General features: G+C 37.7%; 3 protein-coding genes across 12 annotated transcripts in view; all 3 read left to right on the top strand.

The window, feature by feature from the left end:
• wde (Fibronectin-III type domain-containing protein windei) overlaps positions 1 to 6,147 on the top strand; it is a 37,711-nt gene extending 31,564 nt beyond the window's left edge. For all 10 annotated transcript variants that reach the window (XM_087350213.1, XM_022073711.2, XM_022073709.2 and 7 more), the window contains 4 exons: positions 677 to 864; positions 1,359 to 1,473; positions 3,275 to 3,441; positions 4,224 to 6,147. In XM_087350213.1, coding sequence (XP_087206339.1) covers positions 677 to 864; positions 1,359 to 1,473; positions 3,275 to 3,441; positions 4,224 to 4,328 — 575 coding nt within the window. In that variant the 3' untranslated portion in view covers positions 4,329 to 6,147. The remainder of the gene's footprint in view (positions 1 to 676; positions 865 to 1,358; positions 1,474 to 3,274; positions 3,442 to 4,223) is intronic.
• A 1,943-nt stretch (positions 6,148 to 8,090) lies between these two features.
• On the top strand, positions 8,091 to 10,364 carry Aptx (aprataxin). The gene is made up of 4 exons (XM_022073738.2): positions 8,091 to 8,415; positions 9,387 to 9,526; positions 9,688 to 9,821; positions 10,152 to 10,364. The coding sequence occupies exons 1-4, from the start codon at positions 8,260 to 8,262 to the stop codon at positions 10,316 to 10,318; spliced, it is 597 nt and encodes a 198-aa protein (XP_021929430.2). The 5' UTR covers positions 8,091 to 8,259; the 3' UTR covers positions 10,319 to 10,364.
• Positions 10,365 to 10,509: 145 nt separating this feature from the next.
• The window catches only part of LOC110834503 (Phosphoinositide-dependent kinase 1), an 85,337-nt gene continuing 70,150 nt past the window's right edge, over positions 10,510 to 25,696 (top strand). Inside the window, exon 1 of the mRNA XM_087350228.1 lies at positions 10,510 to 11,222. Coding sequence (XP_087206354.1) covers positions 11,199 to 11,222 — 24 coding nt within the window. The 5' untranslated portion in view covers positions 10,510 to 11,198. The remainder of the gene's footprint in view (positions 11,223 to 25,696) is intronic.

Raw genomic sequence — 25,696 nt, forward strand, 5'->3', positions numbered from 1 at the left:
CTGTTCATATATGTTTTTTAGGCAGGTATCCAGAAGTGGTTTGCCATTGTCTTCTTCTTTGTGTATGGAGTAATTGTTGGGATGCCATGGAGAAACCGGGGAAGCCCCAGAGGAAAACTCTGTGTTGCCTCGACCACGGCCTTGCCCAACACAAGTTATAAATTCGGGCATCGCCGGTAATCGAACCCAAGACCCCAGGATTACAAGGCCAGCGTTCTAACCGCTAGACCACCGTGGCGGCGGGCAGTTAATATTTATCTTTCATGGTCCAAAGGCTGGTGGAAGTCATACAAGCGGTGACACCGTAAATTTAAAGAGTTTTCAAGTAAATTTAAACAGATTTTAGTTTTGGTAACATGAGAAAATCACTCATCCAGGGAAGGTCAGTATTGTGGTTGTTCCAAGACTGGTGTTTGATTTTTTACCAGGAGCTGCTTTGCTGAAAGTGGTAGGTGGGAAGGTGAATTTCTAAAAATGTACTTCTTCAACCTAAGATTTATTCTTTTTGGTGAAGGTATTTGTGTGAAGAGTTAGGGCGCCACAGAGTGTGTTAGGCCAAGGAAACAGTCCTCTTAAGGACACCTGAGAGGAAGACTGAATCAGGAGGGGTGGGGGGAGCAGCCCTTTAAAATGACAGTGTAATGTGTATTGAATTCAAGATAATTATTTTATTTAGGAACAGCTCCTGTTAATACCACCGCCATTCTGCGGCCTGGCCCTCCAGTGCAGGCCAGCCAGTTGCAGCAGGTATTAAATCCCACAAGGCCTGGTCAGCAGATCCGTGTGGCTCCAAGTCTTGTCACAACTGTAGGACGGATGACTGCACCTGCTCTTGCCAATGTCAGTTCTCTTCTTGGGAATAAGGTACAGCTAGTGTCTTGCTCATTGTGGTAAATGTGATGGAATTTACTTGGGGGGAAGGGTTTGTTTGTGTAATATACCATGGAGAAGTTTTTAATCAAGAAACCAACTTATAGTATTTTGAAATGGAGTCTACTCTTGTTCTTTTGTTGGTCGATTCTGTTGTGTACACTATTTGTATAACATAAAAACCAGTAACACAACTCATAGATATACAAATGTATTATCTAGAATATCCACTGTTATTATCTTGTTCATTGTAGTCTTTGTGGGGAACCTGACATGGTTGATTGCCTGTGAAGACTTCATTGAATTTAGTTGTCATAAAAGCTATAGATCATACATTAGCCTTGTTGTTTTCCTAATAATAAGTTATGGAATTAGAAGTACATAACTATTTTACATCAACAGTAACAAAAATATGTGAAAAGTTTTCTCCTTGGTGAGGGGAAAAAAAAGATGAGTTTGTAAAGAATTAATTGCTGGTTTTTCTGAAGCATCCAGCACCACTTCCAAGCACTCCAGCATATCAGCCTAGCAATATCAACTGGAAGTTTGTACCACCCAAACCAGAACTCAAAATATCTAAAGTTGCCAACAAACACCAACAAGGTATGTTTCTAAAAATAGTGCATGAATTTCCTTGGTTTTGACCAGTTACATTAGAATGTTTTTGTTTCTCTTGTGAGAAAGAATATAATACATGTGAGTGCTATTTGTATCCTAATTGAAGGGGAGACTTCCCCCATACATACTGCCTGGAAAACAGAAAATTGAATAACAAAACTGTGGGGCTGGAATGAGATTTTGATACTGTCTGGCTGAGCCATTGAGGTGAATGTTTTTGAGGCCTTGTAACTTTAAAAAATTGTTTGTACTGGCCATTTTACAAGTGATTACAAATCAAAGACTCCTCTGTTTTTGAATCTCTTAAGGTTTATGACAGTGATTGGTTGATTATGATATTGTGTTGGACATTGTCCATTTGCCTGAGGTATATTTGGTATGCGTGATATCTTAGGAATTGGTTCTTCTCGTGTCTTCAGGTGGTATGTTGTTATTTGCTGCCATTGACATTTATTATTGCTCTTATTTTATATTAGTGACAGGTGGAATTGAACCCAGGGTCATTTGAATGCTAGGTTAGTAGTTGACCTACAAGACTTGTAGCCCTGGGTTCAGTAAGTATTGTTGCCATAACCTTTATCTTACTTGCGTTCCTCGTCAGGAACGTAAGTTGAGTACTCAGCCCTACAAGCGTTCCTTGTGAGGAACATAAATACTTGCAACACTGTAAGGAGACTTGGCTCCTACTTTTGGCCTCTTTTAGGGGCTGCAACCATTGAATCACTTTCTCTAGGGTTCTGACAAGGTCAATCTGAGCTGTCAACCCAGAAACTATAACCATGAACAGGAGTAAACATTGTTTATGTCAAGTGGGTTTTGGGAACATATATTATTCTTTCTTCATGTGGTGGAAAGAAAATCACACACAGAGAATTTCGACTTGCCCTAGTGAGAAATATGCTAGCACATGCTGGGCAACAACAGCCACGTGCACACAGACCACCAGGTAGGCCAGCAAATGATGCCAATAAAGTCACCAGACTGGAAAATACTGGCAATAAGCACTGGCCTGTTCCATCTAATCGCCTGCGGTGTCGCGTGTGTTCAGCTCATGGGGTAACAAGAAAAATCAAAGTGAAGTGTCAGAAATGTGAGGTGGGTTTGTGTGTGGACAAAAACTGCTTCTTGGAATATCACACCAAGACGCAGCTGTAAAAGTATTCGCCAACTAAGCCTCCAACCAAAATGTAAGTAAAAGAAACTCGAAATTTAGAAACTTATAGATGTTTAGTATATATTTATGCAATTAAGATATTAACTGCATTTTTAAAAAACTCTGTGTATTCTCTGTTCTATTCGCATAAATATGGCTTTTATTGCGTCATTTTATCATGTTTACTTTAGATAATATTAAAGTTTTCCGTAGAGCATGCACAATTGTTTAAATACCCACAAAAAACAACTCTGTAGGGCTGCTACCACTTTGCCATTTAAATGCCTGTCATTTAAAGGTTGTTACAGCAAATAAGTAATGACAAATCTGTCATTAATTGTTATCATGCATAAAGAGAAGTGCCAACTCTTTGACATGTTAATGTGTATCAAATATATCTCGGAGGATGGGCAATGTCCAACATGGTATTTGTTGCTGCTTGCTCATAAGTATGCTAGATGGAAGTATGGATCTTTATTAAAATATACTGTATCAGCTGTAAGTTATTTATCATTGAATGATTTCTTTTTGTAAAAGGGCTTGTTAGGAAGTGGTCATTACCTAATGCAAGGTGCCATTTTCCTGGTAAGACTAAGAACCAAAAATCATGAATGTTAGTACTATTTCTTGTAGGCATTGTGCTGTCGTGGAACCTGCAGCTGACCTCAGAGTATGAAGATATAGCCAGTTACCAGCTGTATGCTTACCAAGAGGGTTCTGCCCAGCCAAGCACTACACTGTGGAAAAAAGTTGGTGATGTGAAAGCTCTGCCGCTGCCTATGGCTTGCACATTAACACAGGTAACTAACTAACTAACTGTACATGTTGTACAATGGTTCATGAGTTGTACCTGAGGGGTCGGTGAGTTGAGTTGATTCACATTGAAGTAAAAAAATAACATTTTAGTTAATCTATATGCTGTTTCATCATAATGTATGACACAATTTTGGGAAGTGTGTCCACATTACCAGGAAGTTTGGAAGGGGGGGGGGGGGGGTCCGTGACACCAAAAATGTTGCGGAACAGTGATTTACAGGAAAGGAATGATGTCGGTATTAAAAGTTCTAGTGGAACTTGTGGCGATGTCTGTTCTTTGCAAAATTTATTGGACAGTCAAAGAAATTTGTATGTATGTGGTTACATGTGAATACAGTGGCACATTTGAAAACCCCAGTTTTAAGATTATTGGTGGAGATGGGGGGAAGACATTGAAAAACCTGTCAGAGAAGCTGATGCATGGCTAAGAGTTAAATGTGAACTTGGTGTTTTCGTAACAAATTATAATTTGGAAATAACCAAACACACTGCGACTGTTATTTTAACTACAGTGGTAATTGATGGTGATTTTGATTTTCTGAGCTGTAATGCTGTATGGACTTGAAGGTAGATGCCAGTGTTCATGGGAACGTACTCCATTCTTCTTCAGGGCTAAAGTATGTTCCTCTGAAACATTAGTCTCCATCTACAAATCTGCGTAGTTTTACACCATAAAAGACCAATATGAACATGTCCACCACCATGAGAAACATATCTCATAATGCTAATTTATGTTGACTCATCACTGCTTCATTTTAATTTTTAGTTCATGGAAGGGCATAAATACCACTTTGCTGTCCGTGCAGTTGATGTACACACAAGAGTTGGCCCATTCAGCTCCCCAGGCAACATTGTACTTACCCGTAAATAAAACTTTGAGGTGAACTGAACATTAGAAACTTGTTTTACAATGAAGACGAGTAGGAATATTGTTGCTATACCAGTTGTGCCAAGCTTTGTTTAAAGATTATTATAAAGCCACGTCATAAGTGTGACTCCAATGAAACGTGGATGTTGACTTCTGTGAAGGACGAGAGTGTATAGCAACTCATTTCAGCAAAAGGTGAGGTTGTGTAAATAATAAATATAAAAATGAAAAATAGTTTGGTCCTCCTCTTCCTGGGATATGTATAGTGTAATTTTTGCATGGATCCATTGGTCCTGAGCAAATATTTCTTTGTACATACTTCTGCTTATGTATGATGTACAGTTTGCAGCTGTAATCTTGAAACTTGTAAGGTATGCAGGAAGTTGGATGGGGTAAAGGCAGCATGGATCAGCATCTATTACCTAAGCAAAAAACATTTACTACTTGCTCTACAGTGGTACTACACAAGCACACTTGCTAGTGGCTAATATGTTCTAAACTGATGCTATGCTACACAGCAAATATGGGCCCTCCTTACTTCCTCCACCACCCCACAAGTTTGAAGATTATAGTCGTGAATGGTAGATCCCAAGCCGTTGTGAAAAGTGATGAAGACAATTATAGTAGTTCCAGTTCTGCTGGTTTCTAAATTATCAGTAAACCTGCAATGTGCATTGTACAGCTAAAAATTTGGTTATTGGTATGTCTTGACAATTTGATTGTTGAATTTTTAGTGAAATTTATGTAATGCTGAACCTCTTGTTATTCTGTGAATTGTGATTGAGTAGTGGAATGTTTTTCCTTGCTCAGCTTAAATTTTTCTCTGCAGATGATGGAAGAGAATGAAAATCATAGCTCAGGTTGTAATTGGTAATTGTAGTGTGTTTTTGAATCTTTTTTGCTGTTGTAATAAACAGAAACTTGAGATGTGTTGTTAACGCTTGGTTTAAACAAGGAAGACAAGAATCTAATGTAATGTGCAGTTGTTTAAGTACTGCTGTTACTTCTCGAAGGCACATCTTATCACAGTCCTGGCTTAACTTTTGTTTTATTATATATTTTTTCTGTGTGTTTTAGTCCTTGTTTATACAAATTTTTCTTCAAAGTTGGAGAGTTCTGGAGTCCTTGGAAAATGTCATCTTTTCACAGATTTTTCCTGGTTCTTTCCCTCTTGAACCAGTGGTGAACCTCGCCACTCAGTCTTCAGGCTTCTGGTTGTAGTAGTTCCTTATAATATGATGTTCCTAGTACAACTTTTTTAAAACAGAATCTGTAGAGCACTTTCCTGGTGTTTTCAGATATCATTTTAGTCCTTCTGTTACAATTTTTGTGACTCCAATCATTACATTTCATGTTCCACATTCACTGAATTATTATTATTAATAATAATAATTTAATTATCATTTTATATTTTTAGTTATTTCTTAGTTTTATTTATAAAGGAGAATATTAGTAGATTGAAGTAAGAGTATGCTTTTTTATGGGCATTTATTTTTTGTACATTTTTATTGACATTCATCTCGCATGGTTAATGTGTGTGTGTATTACCGAGACCCAAATAATGAACAGTAGAATGTAATTTTTGCTGTGCTTCTGCACTGCTGTGAGAGAAGTGTGGTAAATTTCTCAAGAAAAATTTGGATGAAATACATAATCTGAAAGATATTCGGTAACATGCATTTTAAATCAACATACTCGGCAAAGGCCATCAAGTGCATCAGGAGAACTGAAGATTTTGAATCCCAAGTAGAATGCTGCTTTAATTTACATAAATGCTAACTCGAAATGTATTTGAGTTATGTAATAAATTTTAATTACCTAATGGCTCTATAGGTAAGATGTTTGTATGTATCTAATGCGTATTTTGAGCTTGTCGTGTTTTTCATCGGGTTTGCAACTTAATTCAGAGAATATGAGCAAATTATAGTATAAAAAAATGTCAGAACAGAGATAAGCTATTTGCATCACCATAATTGCTACTTCTGATTTCATGAAGTAGTCACAATGTAAGAATATCATGTCATTGACATTCTCATTAGTTTGCTTTTAAGAGCCTCGTGGTATTTGAGGTGAAATAATAAAGATATTTAGTTAGCAAATATATAAATTTATATATATTATTTTTACTTACAGTCACAATGATGTAATTGCAAAATGGTGAAATATGTCAAAAATGGCTACAAAGTAAGCTCCAAAGAGAGAGACTAATGAATTATTTGTGTAGAAGTTGAGGCAAAGAAAATTATTGTAGTCAATGTGTAATGTGGCCCTACTGAAGTAAGGACTGGAAGTATTATAGAACCTCAGTGACAATATTAGTACTGTTTCATCTGCAGTAGGCCCACAACACAAGTATTTGCATCTGAGACTGTGTGTATATGCACCCAGTATTCTACAAACTATGGATTTTGAATGCAGGTACAGAGGATAATTGAAGGTAGAAGCTTGTGTGATTGAGATTTTAACCGTAATCAACTGAAAATTAATCAGAATGCTTTCTATAATGTGACATTGAGTGTGGGTATGTCTCTCACTAAACCAGGACAAACATACTGAAAGGAGAATTTAATTTTGGCAAGTTTACTGTACCAGTACCACTGAAAATACATGCATGTTGGTTGTGCTGTGGCTTCCAAAGAAATGTTGAAGATTAAAATAAAGCTTGGATACTTTAATACAAGTTGATGTGTGACATTATGTCACTACTTAGTGAATCACATTTAGCTGAATACAAGAAGACAGTAAAGAAAGGTCAGTTAATTGTTTTATTAATGTTTGCTGAATCTTAAACATACACAAACTATGTGATGAACATCACCCATGATATTCACTTGCAAGCATTAAAAAGCTTCATGAGTGGAAGTATTTCAATGAAATTTAGAATGGACGTTACGCCAGTGCTTTTTTTTAACTGCTCACTCTATATAACAACGTGAAAGCTGCTTGGATTCGTGAGGAGTGATGTTAAAGCCGTTAACCATGATTTTCAGCACATGTGCATAACAAATCTAACCTAACCAACTTCAACTACGCGGTGATATCTATATAATAATTGTAATGTTTCCATTTAAATTTGGTATGCACTTTATACCATAAGTGACTACTCCAAAATAATAATTTGTAACTTTGCAGATTGGGTAATACCAGCGTGTCGGTTGCTTGAAATCGTAAAGCGGAATGATGTTTACGCCATTGCATATGATTCTCTGTGGATGCACTCCACTGACTTATCGAACGCAACTTACACCTCACATGTAACGTACGTTTGTACGCAGGGCATTTGTATGATGGTTAAGGCAACTGTGAAACATCGGCCAGTTTATACGAGATTGTATGGTACAATGCCCCAGTTGATTAAGCTTGAATATTATTTCAGTTTATTTGATTCGTATTATTGAAAAGAAACATTCTGTGTTTTAGCGAAGGTGGGGGGAGGTTTGAGTACGTTGGGTGGTTATTATCGTTACCAAAAATCGTTATACTTTACACTATGGATACTGATAGATGGCAGAACAATATATGCATGTCGTCATAGGCTACGTGCGTTGCAAACTTTCAACATGGGGTAACTATGCTATAAGTTGGTAAAATAAGTGGAGTATCAATATGTCAACCTTAATGTAATTAAGACTTTGGTTTAAATCTGTGTCTTATTTGTGTTATAGTCCTGAAAATTAGCAGTGACCTGTTGAATGTTGCGAACATAGATGATAATACTGATTTATTTTCTTGTTTTTTTTAGACCGTTGGCTTTATCTGTGGTTACTTCCGCGATCGTGTAGGTATGACTAAACATCTTAGTTTATCTGTGCCAGATTCATGTTTCGTGTGGAACCACAGAAGGAACGAGTCGTGCTAAGACATACTATGAAATTATGCTATGTTTACAATATTTATAAATTATGTCTGTTAAAGTTGCAGATGTTATTATAAAATGAGCTGTAAAAGACGTAATGAAGACGAACAGAAGAAATATGCAAAGAAAGCTGCGAATTTTTGGTCAATGGGTCTTTTGTCTTCTATGAAGGACCCTGAACTTTTAATGAAGGAGGATGATAAAATAGTGGCTATAAAGGATAAATATCCAAAGGTATGCAACCTTAAGTGTACGAGGGTTAGCCAACATTTAGAGTCCACAGGCAAATATTTAATTTGGAATATAAGAGCTACAGATTAAGTTGGCCTGATATAATGCTGGTTAAACAAGTCTGTGTAAACTTGAGGATGAATCTGACTGTAGATGCCCACTGAAGTATTTTCTAACAAGAGTAACATGTATATAGGTGTCTTAACGAAGATAAGTTGTATCGAAATTTAGTGCCAACATTTAATCTCACATGTACTGCTAAATTTCCTGACAAAAATTCAAAATTATTCTGGTACTGCCATTGATAGTGTTTTATACACAGTTCCAAGAAAAACCATCGCCGATTAAACCAGTAATGAATAAGTTAACTGATCAAGGTTGTGAACTACTAGTGCTATAAGACATGTATTATGTTCAATTTTGTAACATGTGTAAGAAAATAAAATTGGGAATTAGTATTGAAGTGTAATAAATCTTCAACATATGTGTGATACTGATACCATCTCCATTTTTAGGATAGAATTACATCTCATCAATCTGAAAAATTAGAAATTTAAAAAATATGTATAAGTCATTATTGTAAGTTATGCCTGTAATTGATTGATCAGTGGCTGCTAAAACTTTCCCAGAACAAGCTAAATGTTCAAGTGTGAGCTCTGTATATAATGAATATGAACAATAGTACACTACACATTAATTTAATTACTGATAAGATTCAGTAAAGTATTTGAGAAAGTTATGTGTGATTTCTTAAATTCAAAATTCATTCATGGTAATATTAAATAACAGGAAAGAAACAACCCAAAATCAGCATGGCTTATTTAAAAATTAAATAAATACAGGTTTTTACATGATGACCAGATTTTGTTTTGAAGAATGTTGGGAAAGTAAAGGAAATTATGTGGAAAATAATGTTTAAAAGTTAATCTAGGAAGTTTTTTTGTTAAATAACATTTTCATCATTTCATAAACAGGCCCATTATCATTTCTTGGTTCTGCCAAAGGAAAATATATGCAGTTTGGCCAAAGTCACAAAGGATCATCTACAGCTTTTGAAGCACATGGATAAAGTGGGTCAAGAGCTAGCAGAAAGTCATCCAACTTCAAACTTTAAGTAAGAAAATAATTTGAGGCTACACGTACTCTTCTGCATGATATGTAAATATTAAACATGCTGTGTATTTATGCATATGTATAATGCCCTTGACTGTGCACTCCTTCATTCAAATTGAAGCATTTAATCTACTGTATATTGTACAAAATGTTTGTTTCAAGGTTAGGCTATCATGCAGAAGCAAGTATGAGTCGGCTCCATCTACATGTTGTCAGTGATGACTTCAACTCCACTTGCCTTAAAACTAAAAAGCACTGGAATACATTCACAACAGATTTCTTCGTGCCATCATCCAGTAAGTTCATCATTTCCCTAACAGTAGCAGTGAATTTAGTAAAATGTTTTCACACCTACACTACCAACTTATTCAATATCTATTAAGTAATTAACAGGGTAACAACATCCTAAGTATAATGAAACATAAGAGATTTTATGCTGTTTTGTCATATCCAATTAATACCATGTAATATACAGTAATTTCTCCATTTACTTGTACTTTATTTACATTTTCTAAGTTTAAAATAAGTTTATGAGTATATGCCTCTTTTTCATTTATATAATTTTAGTTCTAACTGAATATGTCATTGAATCTCTATTTAATGTTTATTATAATGTTGCTTTTTAGAGATCATTTCTGAAGTTGAGAAGCATGGAGAGGTAATATTTATAACAAAAGATGAAATCAAGAAATTTATGGATACACCTCTAAAATGCCATAAGTGCAACTTTCTTGCAAAGAACATGCCATCATTGAAGTCTCATATACTGATACACCTGAAAAAACTTTTGTAAATAATTAACTCACAATGTAAAAGCCAGTAAAGACTGTTTAAACTTGTATGGTGTCTCATTATTACATAAAATGTATGAAGGATCTGTGGAATGTAACTAAATTATATTCTATTCTAACCAAGTCCCCAACAGATTCAAAAATTTTCTTCAAGTCAAAAGTAGGATGTTGGTTTTGTGGTGATAATTAACAACTGGAGCGAAGTGTTTGAAATTATGTATGGAGATAAATACATTCAGAATATGAGGATTATGAGACACTTGGAAGTTCTTACTACAATGTGGATTGCACTTTTACAGTCTATTTACACGTGACAGCTACAGTGAGATTAGTAAACATTATGGCGTGGATGTTGTACCATTTTAAGGTCATGTGTCAAAACAAGATGAAACTTCCCGCCTACAAATTCTAATTAGTCTGTAAAAAATTTATCATGATGGTATAGTGTATTTCAAATATATTATTATTAGCAAGTGCACCTAAATTTTGGCCCTTCATCTTCAAAGCTAGCCCATTTTTTTGCAGACTGTTACGTTCCATTTAATTCTGAATGCGCAGGTAAAATTTCGTTTCGCACATTTTTAACAAAAGTTCGTAATTACCCGTATTAGGGAAGGTACATTTAAAACAGACATGGCGTCACAAGTTGATTACCAGCTAGTAGATGGCGACATCTGTTACATATTGTTCATACTCCGTCATTTAGTAGCGGTTCCTGGAAGAGGTTTCGAATATCTACGCGCAATCAAATTGTTCACTTCTTCCCACCCAGATGTCACTGCATGTTAATATGGCGTCTGGTGAAGATGTATCGCAGCTGTGATTCTCTGTAGAGTGAGAAATTTGCAATTTGGAGTGACTTAAAGATTATATTTTGGCACCATGGCTGAAGCATCTGGAGAAGTGGTGAGTGTGATTTGTGTTTATAGCAGTAATTAAGTGCATCAGTTTCTCAGTGACGGTAAACTAAGTGTTAAATAGGCAAGAAATAAAAATATGTACAAGATTCATATTCTGTTCAGTGTAGGACTGTGGCCTATTTGAGGTCAAGGTTCTTCTTATTCGTATAATTTGTTATTAAATTTGTTCCTTGAACACAGCACTGACAGTACTCTGTAAAAGTTTATGTCCCTTGTCTTTAATTGTATTTATTACTGAAAGGTAAAAAAGTGTAATTTAAATGAGTCAGCACAGTGCAAATTGTTGTCAGTTCAGTTTTGGCCCTTGAAACAGTATAAATTAACAGTGTATTTATATTAAAACATGTACATTTTATTACCATATTGTCATGTCATTAGGTGTACCTGTCAATAGATGATAACTCATCAAAACTAAGTTAAATCTCAAGTTATATTATTGAATTAAAGACTTCTAAAACTGGATTTTTTCTCTGATATTATAAGCATATAAACGATTTGAACAAATGTTTGACTTTTGGATTTAGAAACATGAAGTAAGCTGTGAGAAATCTTTCTCTACCAGTCCCAACATCCTCATATCTTTTATTCCATGTGCCATAACTTTTATGGTTGATGGAACAGTCCGCTTTAAAACAAAATGAATAGTAAGTGATTTGCTGCTGTATAAAAATTTTCAAAATCTGATTCTTCCTGAAACAAAAGTAAATTAGTCTGTAGCAAATTACTTGAACATTTTTGTTCTCTTCAAAATAAAACAGTAGTAGCATATAGCAGGAAGTGTTTAAAATTCCTGTCAATTTGGAATAGAATTTGTTTTTATGTTTTTCATTAATTTGCTGTAATTTAGTCAGTTAATTCTGTACTATTTACATGCTATCACGTATTTTAACAGTTACAGAATAGGAAGCATACTGGTTTTGTCGTAAATTTTCTTTCCTTACAAGCATTATGATTCAATTGGAGTAGGATGCAATATTCTTCTCATCACATTCTCCACACTTGTGCCCTGTAATTTACCCCACCCCCTTCTTATTTTCCTATCACTGTTTATTTGAAGCTGAGGAATGTGTCCGTTTCATTTAAGATCGGTTACCAATGAGGTATTTCAGACAAGCGTAGACAGCTAGTTTTGGCGGCAGTTCTGAGACACAGATCAGACATTTTTGAATATCTCATAATGTCAAGGAAATTTTTAAAAAAATGGTAACCACATTACAAATAACATGATGTTGGGGAGTAAGGACTAGAATATGCAGTGTTGAATCTCTCCTGCCATAATAATGGCAGCCTCCATGCAGTTCACCCCATTAATACAATCGAGACACTGGCAACAAAGTCACAACGGTATAAGCAGTGGTGCCACCAGTCCTTTTCCTTTTCCATAGGAATCCAATCCACATCCATAAAAATTATTTCCCTAAGACCTATTTTAAAATTATCCTCTGACCAATACTTCCAGGTGTCTCTTCCCTTCAAGTTCTGTGTTTATCCTTTAATATAAGAGACCAGATTTTACAGCCATACAAAACAACAGGTAAAACTATCAGTTTGTGTATTTTAATCTTTACATGTTCAGACAGCAGACAGGAAGACAAAATATTCGCAAACATTGCTCGTATTTAATATGCTCCTAAATTCCTCATGACTGCAATTCTGATTTCCAATGTCTTTCCCATTTATTGTAATGTTGCCATGTTTTTAAAGGATTTATTACCTGCATTTACATAATGATTTTGACGTGTAGTCTGGTGGTGAGACGTGAGCATATACTTCGTTTTCTGAGTGTTTACTTCTAGGCCAGCCTCCATATTAGTATCTAATAGAACGTCTGTATTGGTCACTGTGGTATTTGTGTTTCCACTCATTAAATTAACACCATCAACATAAACTATAAGTACTGTTTTTTCCTGTACTGATGCCATATTCTAAAGAAAAGTTGAAAAGCACTGGGGGTAAAGCATTTCCTTGATTTTAACCAATCTGAAATTTCTTTATAGTTTGTTATGGGTTTTTAATTTGTAAAAAATAATATTAATTTGCTGATTTCAGTATAACCATGTGCAGTGATTTAAAGGTAATTCAAGTAATTTAAAATTAGGCAATAGTGTAATTGAGTAGTAGCATGGAATGATGACCTAACCATGATCTCAACTTGCATGAGTATGGCCATTCAGTAACCTACAGTTCGACAGAAATTTGCATAAGAAAAAATGATGATAGAATGACATTGAAAGTTTTGAATGCCTGTATTCGGCAAACCATTGGACTGATATTGCCATAATCTTGAGATGACCTCGACCTATCCGTGACGCCACATGAATTAGAGGATGTTAATCAACCACATCTAATACAAATCCAATAAATCCTTGTGATTGTGGAAGTGTTGGTGGTGAAGACTGTTTTAGAATGATCAACTGAACATTTTGTTTGAAGGAATGGTTATTCATTCTATGTTGCTTTTAGTTACAATATGTTTCATTGATAGATGAAACAGTATTTCTTCAGTGAGATTTCAGATTCTCATGGCAGCAAGTATGAAAATGACTGCCCTCTGGGTTATTGAGCTGTGTGGTCTGGTAGTTTTTATTAGGCATATTTATGCTATAAATTTATCCTGCCGTCTGGTGGTGAGATATGTATGTGCTATTCAATTTTCTGATCGTTTATTAATTTAGGCTTTGCTAGGGAGTAATAGAGTTTCTGCAGTTTTTCTGTTTCCTTTCATCAGCTGATGTGCCTCTTTCGATTGCTATTCGTATTTAATTTCCTTGTCTTTGGTAATGTCATATTCTAAAGTAAAGTTGAAAAGCAGTGGCGATAAATCAGGTCCTTATTTCAGGCAGTTCTGGATAGGAAATGCATCATACAAATTTCGCCGAGATCTCTTTCCTTCAGGTTTCCAGCTAAAATCAAGTACTTCCTCTGTGGGTTAAGATGCGTAGATGTAAATATGCATATTCTAAATTTATGTCAGCGTTCCAAGAATGAACTGAACTTGCCTGCAGTTTTTGAAATCTTGTCAGAGCTATAGGTTGTAAAGTTGAGAGCGAATTCCACTTCGTCACGCAGAGGTAACTTTTTTTTTTGCACTAGCGACAGGTGTTCTTCAGGTAACTGACCACATTTTACAACCCCCCTCCCTCATCTGATCCTTTTGTCTGCTCTCAATAATTAGAGCTCATGGCCTGTAATGGAACAAAACCGAGTTGGCCAACTTCTTTCAAGGGCAAGGCGAGAAGGGAAATGACCTTCCCTTAGCCTTGACTCTCCTGTCGGCCGGAGAGGCCTGTTTGGGTGAAGCGGTCATCGAATTCATAACGCAAAAACATTCCATGAGCCTTTGTGCTCCCATGTGACCCCGGACTGTTGTCAGCCGCGACGGCACGACACATCTCTGTAATCCCACTTGTCGTTTTAACTGACAGCTGGTTTGTGTTTTCTTCACTTGTGCTGACATGAACGTTTAGTTTGTGACTTATGGCGGTGTTTTTAACAGCGTTCACGTCTATAATGTGTCTCACATGTTGGTTACATATATAGGTTGTGTCTGAATGAAAAAGCAATTCCATCGAGCAGAGTTCTTTTTCAGAAGCTGATAGTCGCTCAAGACATTGGATGGCTTTTATGGAACCTGAAGGTTTATTGTCGTCTTCGTAAGACCCCTCACTGGTTTCTATGGCGAGACACGTGATTTCAATCCACGTTATCTTTTATCTTTAAGAACCATTTTAGTATCGTCCTTTCCTTTTATTCGTTGTCTTCCCCCCAGGTTTTTTTTAACAATTATGTACCGGTATGAATTTCTAACGAAAATTTAATGTAGCTTAGAAACTGTGAACGTTGTATTGAAGCTTTGCCGTTTTGTGTTTTATATGTAATTCTGCTGTGTGCGTATTTTTGTATTTGCGCTGGATTCCGTTCATACCACGTGATGTATTTTTTTTTACAGATTATTGCTAAGTGCGCCATTGTGTTCGTACGTAAAATGTTACATAATGTTAATAAATGTGTTTATGAGATTGCTCGTTTTGTATTCCTAATTGCTTGTACTTTCTGCTACTTCACGAGTTCCGCCAAACTTTTATATTCCCCACTATCTCACACTGACCATTCAGACCTACCAAATAGAATTAGAAATTAAGATACTCACACGCATTTGGGAGAACATTGATGACTGTCATAACACATGTGCAAACAGCAAGTATGAAGAATGCATCTACGTACGTAGATTCCACGACAGACTCAGTTTTATAAACGTATTTAAATTTTATCTCGGGACAGATCAAAATGGGCCCATTCTTGTTTGAAAGATGCAGTAGCAGTCTGCTGCTAGTGACTGTTTCTATTTTTGCTGCTTTGTTATGCGTCTCCAAATAATAATAATAGTAATAATTTGTCGCTGTCATGCTCGATAATTCATGTACTGTGAAAAGTAAATGCATTACTTTGTAATCGTCATTTAAAACTTTCTGTTTCCGTATATATTTCATTACAACTCCAGCATTAAAGTCGCCATTTTTGGTTACAAGAAAACGATGTAATAAAATCTTAAAAGAACAAAACAGCGGAACTGGATTGTCTGTTTACGGTGAATTCGACGACCGAACATTGTCGCCAGGTGAACAAACTCGTGGAATGACCATTTATTAAACCAGTTACATGGAGTGAGTCGCAGAGGCTTGCATTTCCTCGTAATGTTGGTTATACTGAAGACGTGTTGATCACGACTGGCGGAGCGATTTTGCGGTGCAGTAAACTGAATGGTTGCTGCTTGGCTGGCCATCTTGAAGCCGTCCTTCATGTTCATAATCTCGTTTCTCATACATCTTTAACATCGAGAGCATGTGGCCATATTACAGAGAATGAGAGGTTTGAGGTTTTCACAGCGGCGAGGATGATGATATTCTGGGTTTTGCCGGCCTTTTAGACGCGTAGGAGAATGCCAACGTTTCGGAGAAAAACTGCCTCCATCTTCAGAGCAACACCATATTCCAGGGAAGTTAATCGCAGCGTAGGTAACCGGGTTTCAGCAACGTGAAATCCGAAAACCATAAAAAAAGCCACCCCCCTCCCTCCCACTGGATCAGAGCCTGAGCCATCTGAATCCAGTTGACAATTGTTCACGATACTGAATGCACGTTAACAAATATCGGCCTTGTATTAACCATGGAACATATTTGACATTAATTGTCAGTGTCCTGTCGGTTGGCGTCTTCCTTCCGAAACACGAAACAGCCGGAATTGTCTGCAGAATTGCCGTAACTGCTACTGGTTTTTGTTAACAGAAGATGCAAATAACATTATTTACCCTTTTCTCTTTCGCATTCTTCTTTCGTGTTCGTTTTCTCTCTCTCTAGCTCTTCTTTAAATGTACTTACTTGCTTTGTGCCTTATTTCCCCATTTCGTGGCAGAAATATTTCTTATGGTTTCTTACGTATGTTAACGGAGTTGTCTTAAAAGCTTATTAGGACGAATGTTTATTTTTTCTTAAATATTTGTGTTTTGAAGCTTGAGGTATTCACCCAATTTAAGAATAGGGAAATCTGCTTGTTATTCGGCGATATTCTACAGTCATCGTTTGACACCTGTTTGTTATGTTCTTTGTCTGTAGATTTGTAAGATAATCCCAGCCTTTGCAATCTGCAACAGATGATTGGTCTAATGCATGTCGCATATAATTGGCGTTTAATGACAAGTGAGAGATTGATTGCAATAGCATCTGAAATTATTGTTGGCAATGTTTGTGTTTTTTTAGAAAAGTTTCCGATCAAACATGATTCGAAGGTAAGTTCACTTTCGTTGACCAAGGAATTGAATGTTTGAATGACGTTAATTTAGATACGCGTGTGTGTGGACATCGGTTGAAAAGCATTGTTATTGCCTTGTCTAAAGTATTACAGATTTCTGTCTGATGTTGGAGGCAGCAAACATCTCTGAATCGTCGGTAAACTTATACCAGACTACACGGTGCAACATCTCACAGGACAATGTTCATACTTGCCGCCGTGAGAACCCGAAATCTCACCAGCGATAAAACTGATTGTAGCACTTATCAGTTACGTACGTTTTATCAAACATTCTTCTGTCGAGGCTAGCTGTAGGCGACGTTATTGGGGGTCACCATTGTAGATTTCGACGTGTTAGTCGGCCATCTACTTATCAGATACGAGAAAGTGTATCATCTATTTATAGACGTGGAAGAATTCAGTTCTTTAGAGAGGAGAGTAGTTTTTTTCTTCAATATTCTGATAGAATTCTGTTCATCCATTAAAGTCGACAAGTCAGTTCAAATGTGTTATTCGGCTTCCCAGCGATCCATCCATGATGATGGGGACAGAAACAGTGACCGAAACGTTGCATATTAACTACATTCTCACGTGACATTGCCTGAGAAGATTTAATAGCTAAATCAGATGACATATTTAAAAATCTTGGTATTGTTAATTCCTCAGAAAACGCTTTTGACGTCAGGTCTCTGAGCAGACAGCTAGTACTGCACGCGCAAGTTAACTCGGCAGTTGCTTTCGTATTTGCCACTAGGTCTGTCCGGCCGCGTCAAGGTCACACGAGCAGGCGATCTGCTGACATTTGAGGAAACGCCAATTTTATATGTGACATATTTTCTAAATCCATGCGACCAGAGAATACGAAGTCCCTGTTTCGCTAAGTCGATGCTTCGCGACACTCGTGGAGACCAGTGCAAGAATGGATGTATTGTTCTTGCAGTAAATAATGTTAATTTCGAGGAAATATTTATTGCAAGATTTCAAGTCGCCTCGTGGTTTTGTACGAAATTTCGATAAGGTGATACTTGAAGATGGTTATAATTGACCGACGTTTTAGAGGGCTTTAGTGCTTCCATCGTTGGAGGCAGTAGCTCTCAAACGTTGGTCAGTATCAGCATACTTGATGGACATTATTCTCATATCGGGATAAATATTTGTCAGTTCTGAAGGTTTTTGTTTAGTGCGTCAATGTTTCTGAACCCTGTTTTAGGTAAGTATTATTTTATGTTGACATTCCGACGACTGCATGCTTAAAAAAACGCCATTTGGCATTGTTTACGGAGCGAAATGTAGAAACTACTTAATGCAGAGGTCAAATCTGCCCGTCCACGTCGGTCTATTATGCATTCTCCGTAGGACGATTTAGCGACGACTTGATATTTTAAAATTCTCTTCTAAAAGTATGAATTCATTTAAACTTTCTGATCATCTCGTTCAGTCAGAATTCCAGCACCAGTTGGAAGCCAATAATAGAAGCTTCTAAAAACATTTCTGAGAACGTAATTTTCGAAGTTTCGCTCCTTCGTCATGTTTACAATTCTAAACATTTTCATACAAAGCTTGTATTTATATTGTAATTATATTAAATATGTGATTCTATAAAAGTTTCATAGTTATTGCCAGTGAACAGGAATTTTAACCAAAGTCTTGCTTTATCCTTGCATTAATCTGAACCGAAGTTAATATCTTCGTACACATGTTTACAGTCTGTTTGTGAGAGGTTTTGCGTTTCCGTGATTGTGTTATGTAAATTTGGACCAGTCTTTCGTTGACAATTAGCGTGATTTGGAATGTCTTTATAAGCCTTGTAGCGAAATTTTTAGCATGAAATTCAGGAAGCGGTTTCCTGTTATGAACAGAAGTATCAGTTTTCGCGCTCCTTGTGTTTGCTGTGTACGTAACGCATGTGATACAGAAATGACGCGACGCGTAATCCATAAACAAGGCTTGCGCAACGAGACTACTGACTGGCTCACAGTTTATTACTGTTCCGTATCGATGACCTTCCCGAAGTTCTGAACTAATGCAGACGTACCTGCTTTGCAGCTTTCGGTCTCGTGGAGCGGAGTCCTTCAGAAGCAAACTGTCCTCGCGTAGTCATAATTTTTGTATTTGTTTTTAATAGAATCGTTTTCCCAAAATTAAACCACTGAGCCATATCTTGAGCTAGATGAATCCAGTCCAAGTTCTCAGCAGAGACAAGTCTTAGTATAGAAGTCATGTTATGTGGAAATGCATTAAGTTCCCGTCCATACTGCTAAGTCATGCATAACACCGCACATGCGCACACACACTGGAAAATGTAACAGAATAAAACTTCAGAATTTTTTTTCAGTGTTTTCATCAGGGTGGGTAAGAAGAATTACTGTCTTCTGGGATGTTGTGTCGTGTAATATGAATTTTACCGACGTTTCAGACGTGCTTACTGCCTCTGTCATCAGGGAGTAAAAGTTCCAGGCGTTCTTATCGACGATTCTGGATGAAGCTTCATGCTCTGGCAAGCTTTGCCCCAATGGGAATATAATTCCTGTTAGCCAGTAATTTTGCTGAAGGAGTAAGGAGTTCGCTGGGTGGGGGGTGGGGGTGTGTGTGTGTGCTGGAACAGTTGCAGTGTATATGCGGAAATGTTGATACCATGAAGCGTTCTTTTCCTTGTGGAATGGAATAAGGAAAGTGTGCTACAGCAAATATAAATAAAGGCGTGGTACTGAGTGTGTGTTCTAACAGACTTTATAAATTTGCTGTTTCCCGGAAAGGCTTAGAATTGTAACTGTAGTAGCGGCCGTCTGTAAGCTAACCATGGTTTATTTATTTGTACGAATATTTTCCGTATTTTCTCGATTTTAAGACGCCGTCGAATGTAAGACGCGTCCTTGAGTTAGTTGTAGGTTTTCAGGGGGGGAAAGGACGCTCTGTCGATTCATGGATTCCCCACATGCAAGAAGCACGTGGATTTCAGAAATTTTAAAATGTGAAAGAGTGCGTCTTGAAATCGAGGAAATTAGTTGTGTGAGTGTGTGCGCGCGTGTGTATACACACACTTAGATCACATGTTTGTGAACCTAGATTGTTTTGGGAATTGTCTAATCTATCAAGGACGATGTCTGGCGCCTGCACAAGATTCTGCTCGTAGTTTGCTTTTTTGGTTGGACTGAACGAAACGTACTTAATAATATACTCTCATAGACATCATTATGACAACTCATCAGACTTGGATTTGTTTATAAGCTATTATTTTATCTTGTTATATAATAGCAGAAACACTTTTGAGAATTCCATTTAATTTTATTTTGAAGTTGTTAGCAACGCCCTAAAAGATCTGAGTATCGTTTGATTGCTATCATTTGAACCAGGCCCAGGGGTGGCCTTCGAACCGGATTGGGTTTATCCCGGGACCCGTGCAGACTTCTGTACAGTAGGAAGTTGACTTTGTAGATCTTGGTATTAGGCCAAATATGTAAGAGCCTATAAGAAATGAGTGTTAGTGACTATGTTTCTTTTACGAAATGACGATTAGAAGACATGACAGCAGTTATTCAGACTCGATGCGTGTTTGATTTTTTTTAACGCCAATCATGTAGCTTTCAATGACAGGATGATAATAAATAATTGTGAGGGACGTTGTAGGAAGTGATTACGACATTTGCCAAGAGTAATTGAAAAGTGGCAGTTAAAATGGCCGGTTTCCGGGCCTAGGGATCTGCAGAATATGAACCAGGGCGATAACCACCGCGACTCCATATGCGTTTCCGGCATCCTCGCTACGGCGTAATAAATCTATCGTGATAAGTATGGAAATAGGTCGCGGTTGACAATAGGGGACAAGTATCTACCAGTATCGTGTTCCATGCAAGCTTTTTCCGAGAGCTAAGTGTTTTGTCGTTAACGGTTGGAGTTACGGCAACAGCAATGTTCCGTTGAACCGTCGTCAATTAGCAAGTTGTGTTGTCCCTTCATAATTTAATAAGTGTAGGGAGTTCGAATAATGAATATCACTCTGGATCCTTCGTATTTTATTTAACGACTGCAGGATTTGTATAATTGATTGAAATAATGCTGCGTTGCTGTCCAACATGTACTTGTACAGACAGTTCCAAAATACAAGTTTTCACTCTTTGAAGCCGAATGGTAACTATATATACCATCTGTTCCTTCTGCAATCCGTAAATGTGCATCGTTCTTTGGATCTCAGATTTCAGTTGGAGATATTTGGGTTTTATGTAATATTAAGAATTTGTATTTTACTTTCGTGGCTTTCAGTGTTCGCCCGATAACCTAATTTGATCTAAATCCGTTCAGCAGTTTCGGAGGTGAAGTATGCGGACAGAGACGGCGTTTACAGGACTCTAAATGAGGGAAAGTGTGTAAAAGTCCCGTTATAAACTGTTCTGCTCGACGTGGCTGCAGTTATTTCACCTGATTAATCTGGGTTTGAATACTTGGTCTTGTTTCTTTAGGCGGATAGACCGCTTCGAGAGCTGCGGTCACATTCAACTTTTCTTATCGACTCGCTAGCCGCACGGTTGTAAATGATTATTTGTTGAAACGATGTAAAAAAATGTTTCCGAATTAGGCAAACTATTGTAAACAGCTTGACATATTACTCTGTCACTTTCTTTAACGAAATAAGTCTTTCGTGAGATATTTGACACTGCTTTTGATTGAATCCTTCAGTATCGGGTTCAGTTGAATTTGTTGCATTTCGTATTCTTTCAAGTTTTCATCAGCGAGACACGTCCTGTTTTATGACTTAACGTTTTTCATTAAGTTGTGCGGTTTTTCAGCGATAATTATTGGACATTTTGTCATCACAAAGTTTTTAAATACTTAAGCTCAGTTAAGTTCTTACCTAACAGAAAACACAATACTTCTCTCTTAGTAGGATGAGGTGTTTCGTGTGTTGTTCGATGTTTGTTCTGAGAAACGTGCGAAACCCTCAAACACAGTGGGCAAAAGCATTTAGTTTACCACAGTGTTGGAAGCGGTTGACAATTCGTGTTTTATGATTCCAGGTAGCCGTGTTTGTTCATACAGAGTGAAACAGTATTACAAAAAGCGTACGCCGGCCATACGAAACTTATCGGCGGGCTGCGGGTTGAGAACCGATGTTGTAGCTTTGTTGATTGTACAAAGTTGGCAATTTCGAAATGTCTAACTTATTACTGTGCTTAAAATACTCTGCTTATTTTCCAAGAATCGTAACAACATGATATTACCGCCGCTCCTAGCATAACAACGGATATTACGTAACTGATGTGCGTGTAAACGCGTGCCAGACCGCTGGCGTGTCTCGTGTGCCGGCGCCCGGCGTCTCGTCTGTACACGTCACGTTATTTCTGTACTCTCGCAACCTCTACCTTCAGCCGCCAGGTGACCGATGTAACTTACCGACTGCAGGAGGAAAGTAAAGTTGACGAGATTTCCGCGTACTGAGAAGGTCAACATTCAGACCCAATTTCAGTGCAATGCCTGTTTCTGAGAACGCAAAAGTTGTCGGGAAGTCGATAGTGTTCTAGTGTACAGGGTGAGTTAGTTCTTGGGTCCCGTCAGTGTGTTGCAGTTTTATTTTACGGACACCAAGTACTAACTGAATTTGGTGAAAAGCGAAACGTTGAACAGTTATATGATCGTTATTTTTATATTTGGTTTAGAAATATTGTTGCATTATAGAGAAGAAGAACCTCTGTTTTTCTTGGGCCCGGGGGGGGGGGGGGAGAGAGAGAGAAACGCGTTCAAATATATGGAGTGTTAAAAAGTATATATTTTCAGCAGATACGTAGTTGTATATCTGGTTATCAGAACAAATGTCTAAACTTCATTGAAAAAAAAATCTTGTGTACAGAGTGTTCGAAAAGTCTCAGAATAGAGTACGCAGTATATAGTAGATACGTAGCTGCAAGTCTGCAGGTTGCAGAGATAGGCAAAGGTTGATTTCAATTATAGCATCCCTGATTTATATTTTTATGCTTACGTTTGCTCTGGTTATTTCCTTAAAATTTTACATCAAAGTTCCCAGAGATATAAACACTATGTTTATGTACGGTGATGAAGCGGCCATTGCTCTCGTCTGATTATTTGTTCATCAAAACCAGTCCGTACGGCCATCATGAAATTCTGCGTTGCATGCTGGTGCAGTGGTCTCGCATTTGCCCCCTTCTTCAGCTAATTGTTCAGATAAGTGGACCGAAATAGTCTTGACTGCGCTACAGGAGTTTCTGTTTTTAACACTTGCCTCGGTTAATGCCAATTCTTGTCCCTGCGCTAGAATGCATTTCCTTGGTGCTTGACTGCCCACGCGGTGACCGATATATAGCTCCTGTTAGAATGCTGTAACCTTTGTAATTCAGTGCAACGCTTTGAACTTTCTGCTTTATTTTAAACGCATAGTCACTGGAGGGAGACCACATTCTTGGGCCTTAATAAAAATACGAGTCAATAAAATGTCCTAAGTGGCGTCTGATTGCTTACTATAATAAATGAGGAAGTTCGCTCAAAGAACTAGCTATTTCCTACCTGTTATACCTGTAATTTTCGGAATTTTAAAGGAAATGTGTTCTAAGCATGTGTTCTGTGTTATCACGACTGCAAAATAAACAAATGTAACATGCGTTTTTGAACATGGCATGAGGGTGTGAGACAGCTTGGAAGACGGCGTGGATGATACGAAAATGGGCCTGCTCGTCTGTCATGGACACGGTGCAACAAGATTACATTCTTGAATCGTGCCAAACACAATACTGCATACGGATACACCTGTAATGTACGAATGGAGGTCAGTGGCACAAGATGGAAGGGGATTTATTACGAGTCATAAAATTGCATGTTGTAATTACGTGTGGAATTTCGTGAAATTCGATCCGGTGAAAGATTCTCAGGCTGGGACTCGATCCAGCGACCTTGTACCTTCCTACTCTGCCTATATGCGGTCTTTCTTCCTTCTCGCGTGATCCTGTCCCGAACTATTGCCTTCACAAGGTTACAGTGTGAACCAAATTTTACATATTTCACACTACCCACTGGCATTATTGAGAACCATAAAGTGTTATTATAATTTTTAGTAGTGAAACGCCATCATTACCGGATCAGTGTTGCAGAAAACATTCTACCCTCGGCTTTGTCTGCACAGGTCGGAATCCGGTTAAGTATTTCTCTGAAACACTTTCCGATCCACCTTGCTGTCAAACTGCCAAACGAATTAATTGCAATTCCACTCAGGTATGCGAACTTTGGACATTGGGTATGGACAAACATGTGCGGGGGATTTATTCTCGAGAGCCTCGTGCTTGTTTGTAAGATATTTATCTTCGGGATATTCCTGCATGACGTCAATCAGTCATTTGCCTGCTTCCTGTTATATGAACCCGGGAATAGTCTGTGGGCGGATGTTGTTGACACAATTTCCCCACATGGGTTATCCCTTTGACTTCTTGTTTATGTCTTCTATTTTCCTGTTGTAAAGCAGTTTATGATCTAAGTGGTTTTCCAGTATGACATGGCGAATTGGCCTTGCTGTAATTGTTCTTTGTTGATGGCATGGGTTGTTGGATATTTCTGTATTAGATTATCATGTTCTTAGCTCTATATGAGGAAACGTACTTGGAAATTGCGTGGTGCTGAGCTGAGCTGAGCTGCAGAGCCTGCAGGCGCTGGAGCTTCGCGCGTTTTTATTTTGGATACGGTGTAGATATTTCTGGTTTTTACGCGGCGTTTTGTTAACATGTGCCCTCCTTATTGTCCTGTATTGAGAAGCGGAACTATCTGTTTATGTGCACTCGGCAAGTTCAAAGACCTCCGCCGCCCCCCTCCCCAGCTCCATTTTCAAAGTATGTAGAAGAAGGAAAGGAGACCGCGTGTGTGTGTGTGTGTGTGTTTGTTTTATCCGCGAAACAATAATAAGGAATTTGCCCTCTCGCTTCGTTCACAGTTATTAACACAATCCGTTTCACACTGACTTAACTACATTCAGTAATGATTAAGTCCATAGAGCAGAGATTAGTCAGAAGCTACTAGAACCCTCAATTACTCAGGAAATTTCCCGCCTTCTATGGCATCAGAGGGTTTATTATCTTGTTTACAGGAGCCCGCCAGCCCGCGGTCCTTGTCCTGTGGCAGTTCAGTCGACTACAACACCCACAAACCCATTTCTCTGAGATGAATTTTAATATTATCCTCCCATCTTACGCTTGTCTTCTGAGTGGTCTAATCCCTGTAGGCTTTCCAAAAAAGAATTTTGTACGCCTTTATCACCTCCCCCATGCACACTACACGTCCCGCCAATCTCATCACTCTCTATAAGAAGAATGGGTCTGCAGATTATGGAGCTCCTCATTATGTAAATTAATTGTAAAATATGTGGAAGGCAGCGGTCGTACTCTTGAACGAATCTCATTTTGATCCGTTGGTACTAAACGCAAGAGGTAAGAAAGTCCCTGTGACGTAGGCGACCTGGTATACAAGTGATGATATGCGCGTGCTTAACCCCCCTACTCCTGAATGGAGTACATTGGTCTTTAGTGAAAAGACATTTCTGAAATGCGTTTGTTGCTTCCCGCTGCTCTGCTGTCCGTATTATCGTTATATATTTGTTTTGTTGTTACATACTATTTTATAAATTCCAGTGTTATGAAGTATTACCATTAAAGTTTAGATCAAATTAGAACAAGCACGATATTT

The sequence above is a fragment of the Zootermopsis nevadensis genome, unplaced genomic scaffold, assembly GCF_977971745.1.
Source record: "Zootermopsis nevadensis isolate Lab colony 2312 unplaced genomic scaffold, Znev_1.0 Znev_ptg000017l, whole genome shotgun sequence".
Classification (NCBI taxonomy): domain Eukaryota; kingdom Metazoa; phylum Arthropoda; class Insecta; order Blattodea; family Termopsidae; genus Zootermopsis; species Zootermopsis nevadensis.

What these genes read in the sequence shown, in the direction of transcription:
- Aptx (XM_022073738.2), top strand. Translation starts at nt 8,260, where the DNA reads ATGAGCTGTAAAAGACGTAATGAAGACGAACAGAAGAAATATGCAAAG. An exon ending in TAAAGGATAAATATCCAAAG is followed by an intron (nt 8,416 to 9,386) that starts GTATGCAACCTT and finishes TTTCATAAACAG; the next exon opens with GCCCATTATCATTTCTTGGT. An exon ending in CATCCAACTTCAAACTTTAA is followed by an intron (nt 9,527 to 9,687) that starts GTAAGAAAATAA and finishes GTTTGTTTCAAG; the next exon opens with GTTAGGCTATCATGCAGAAG.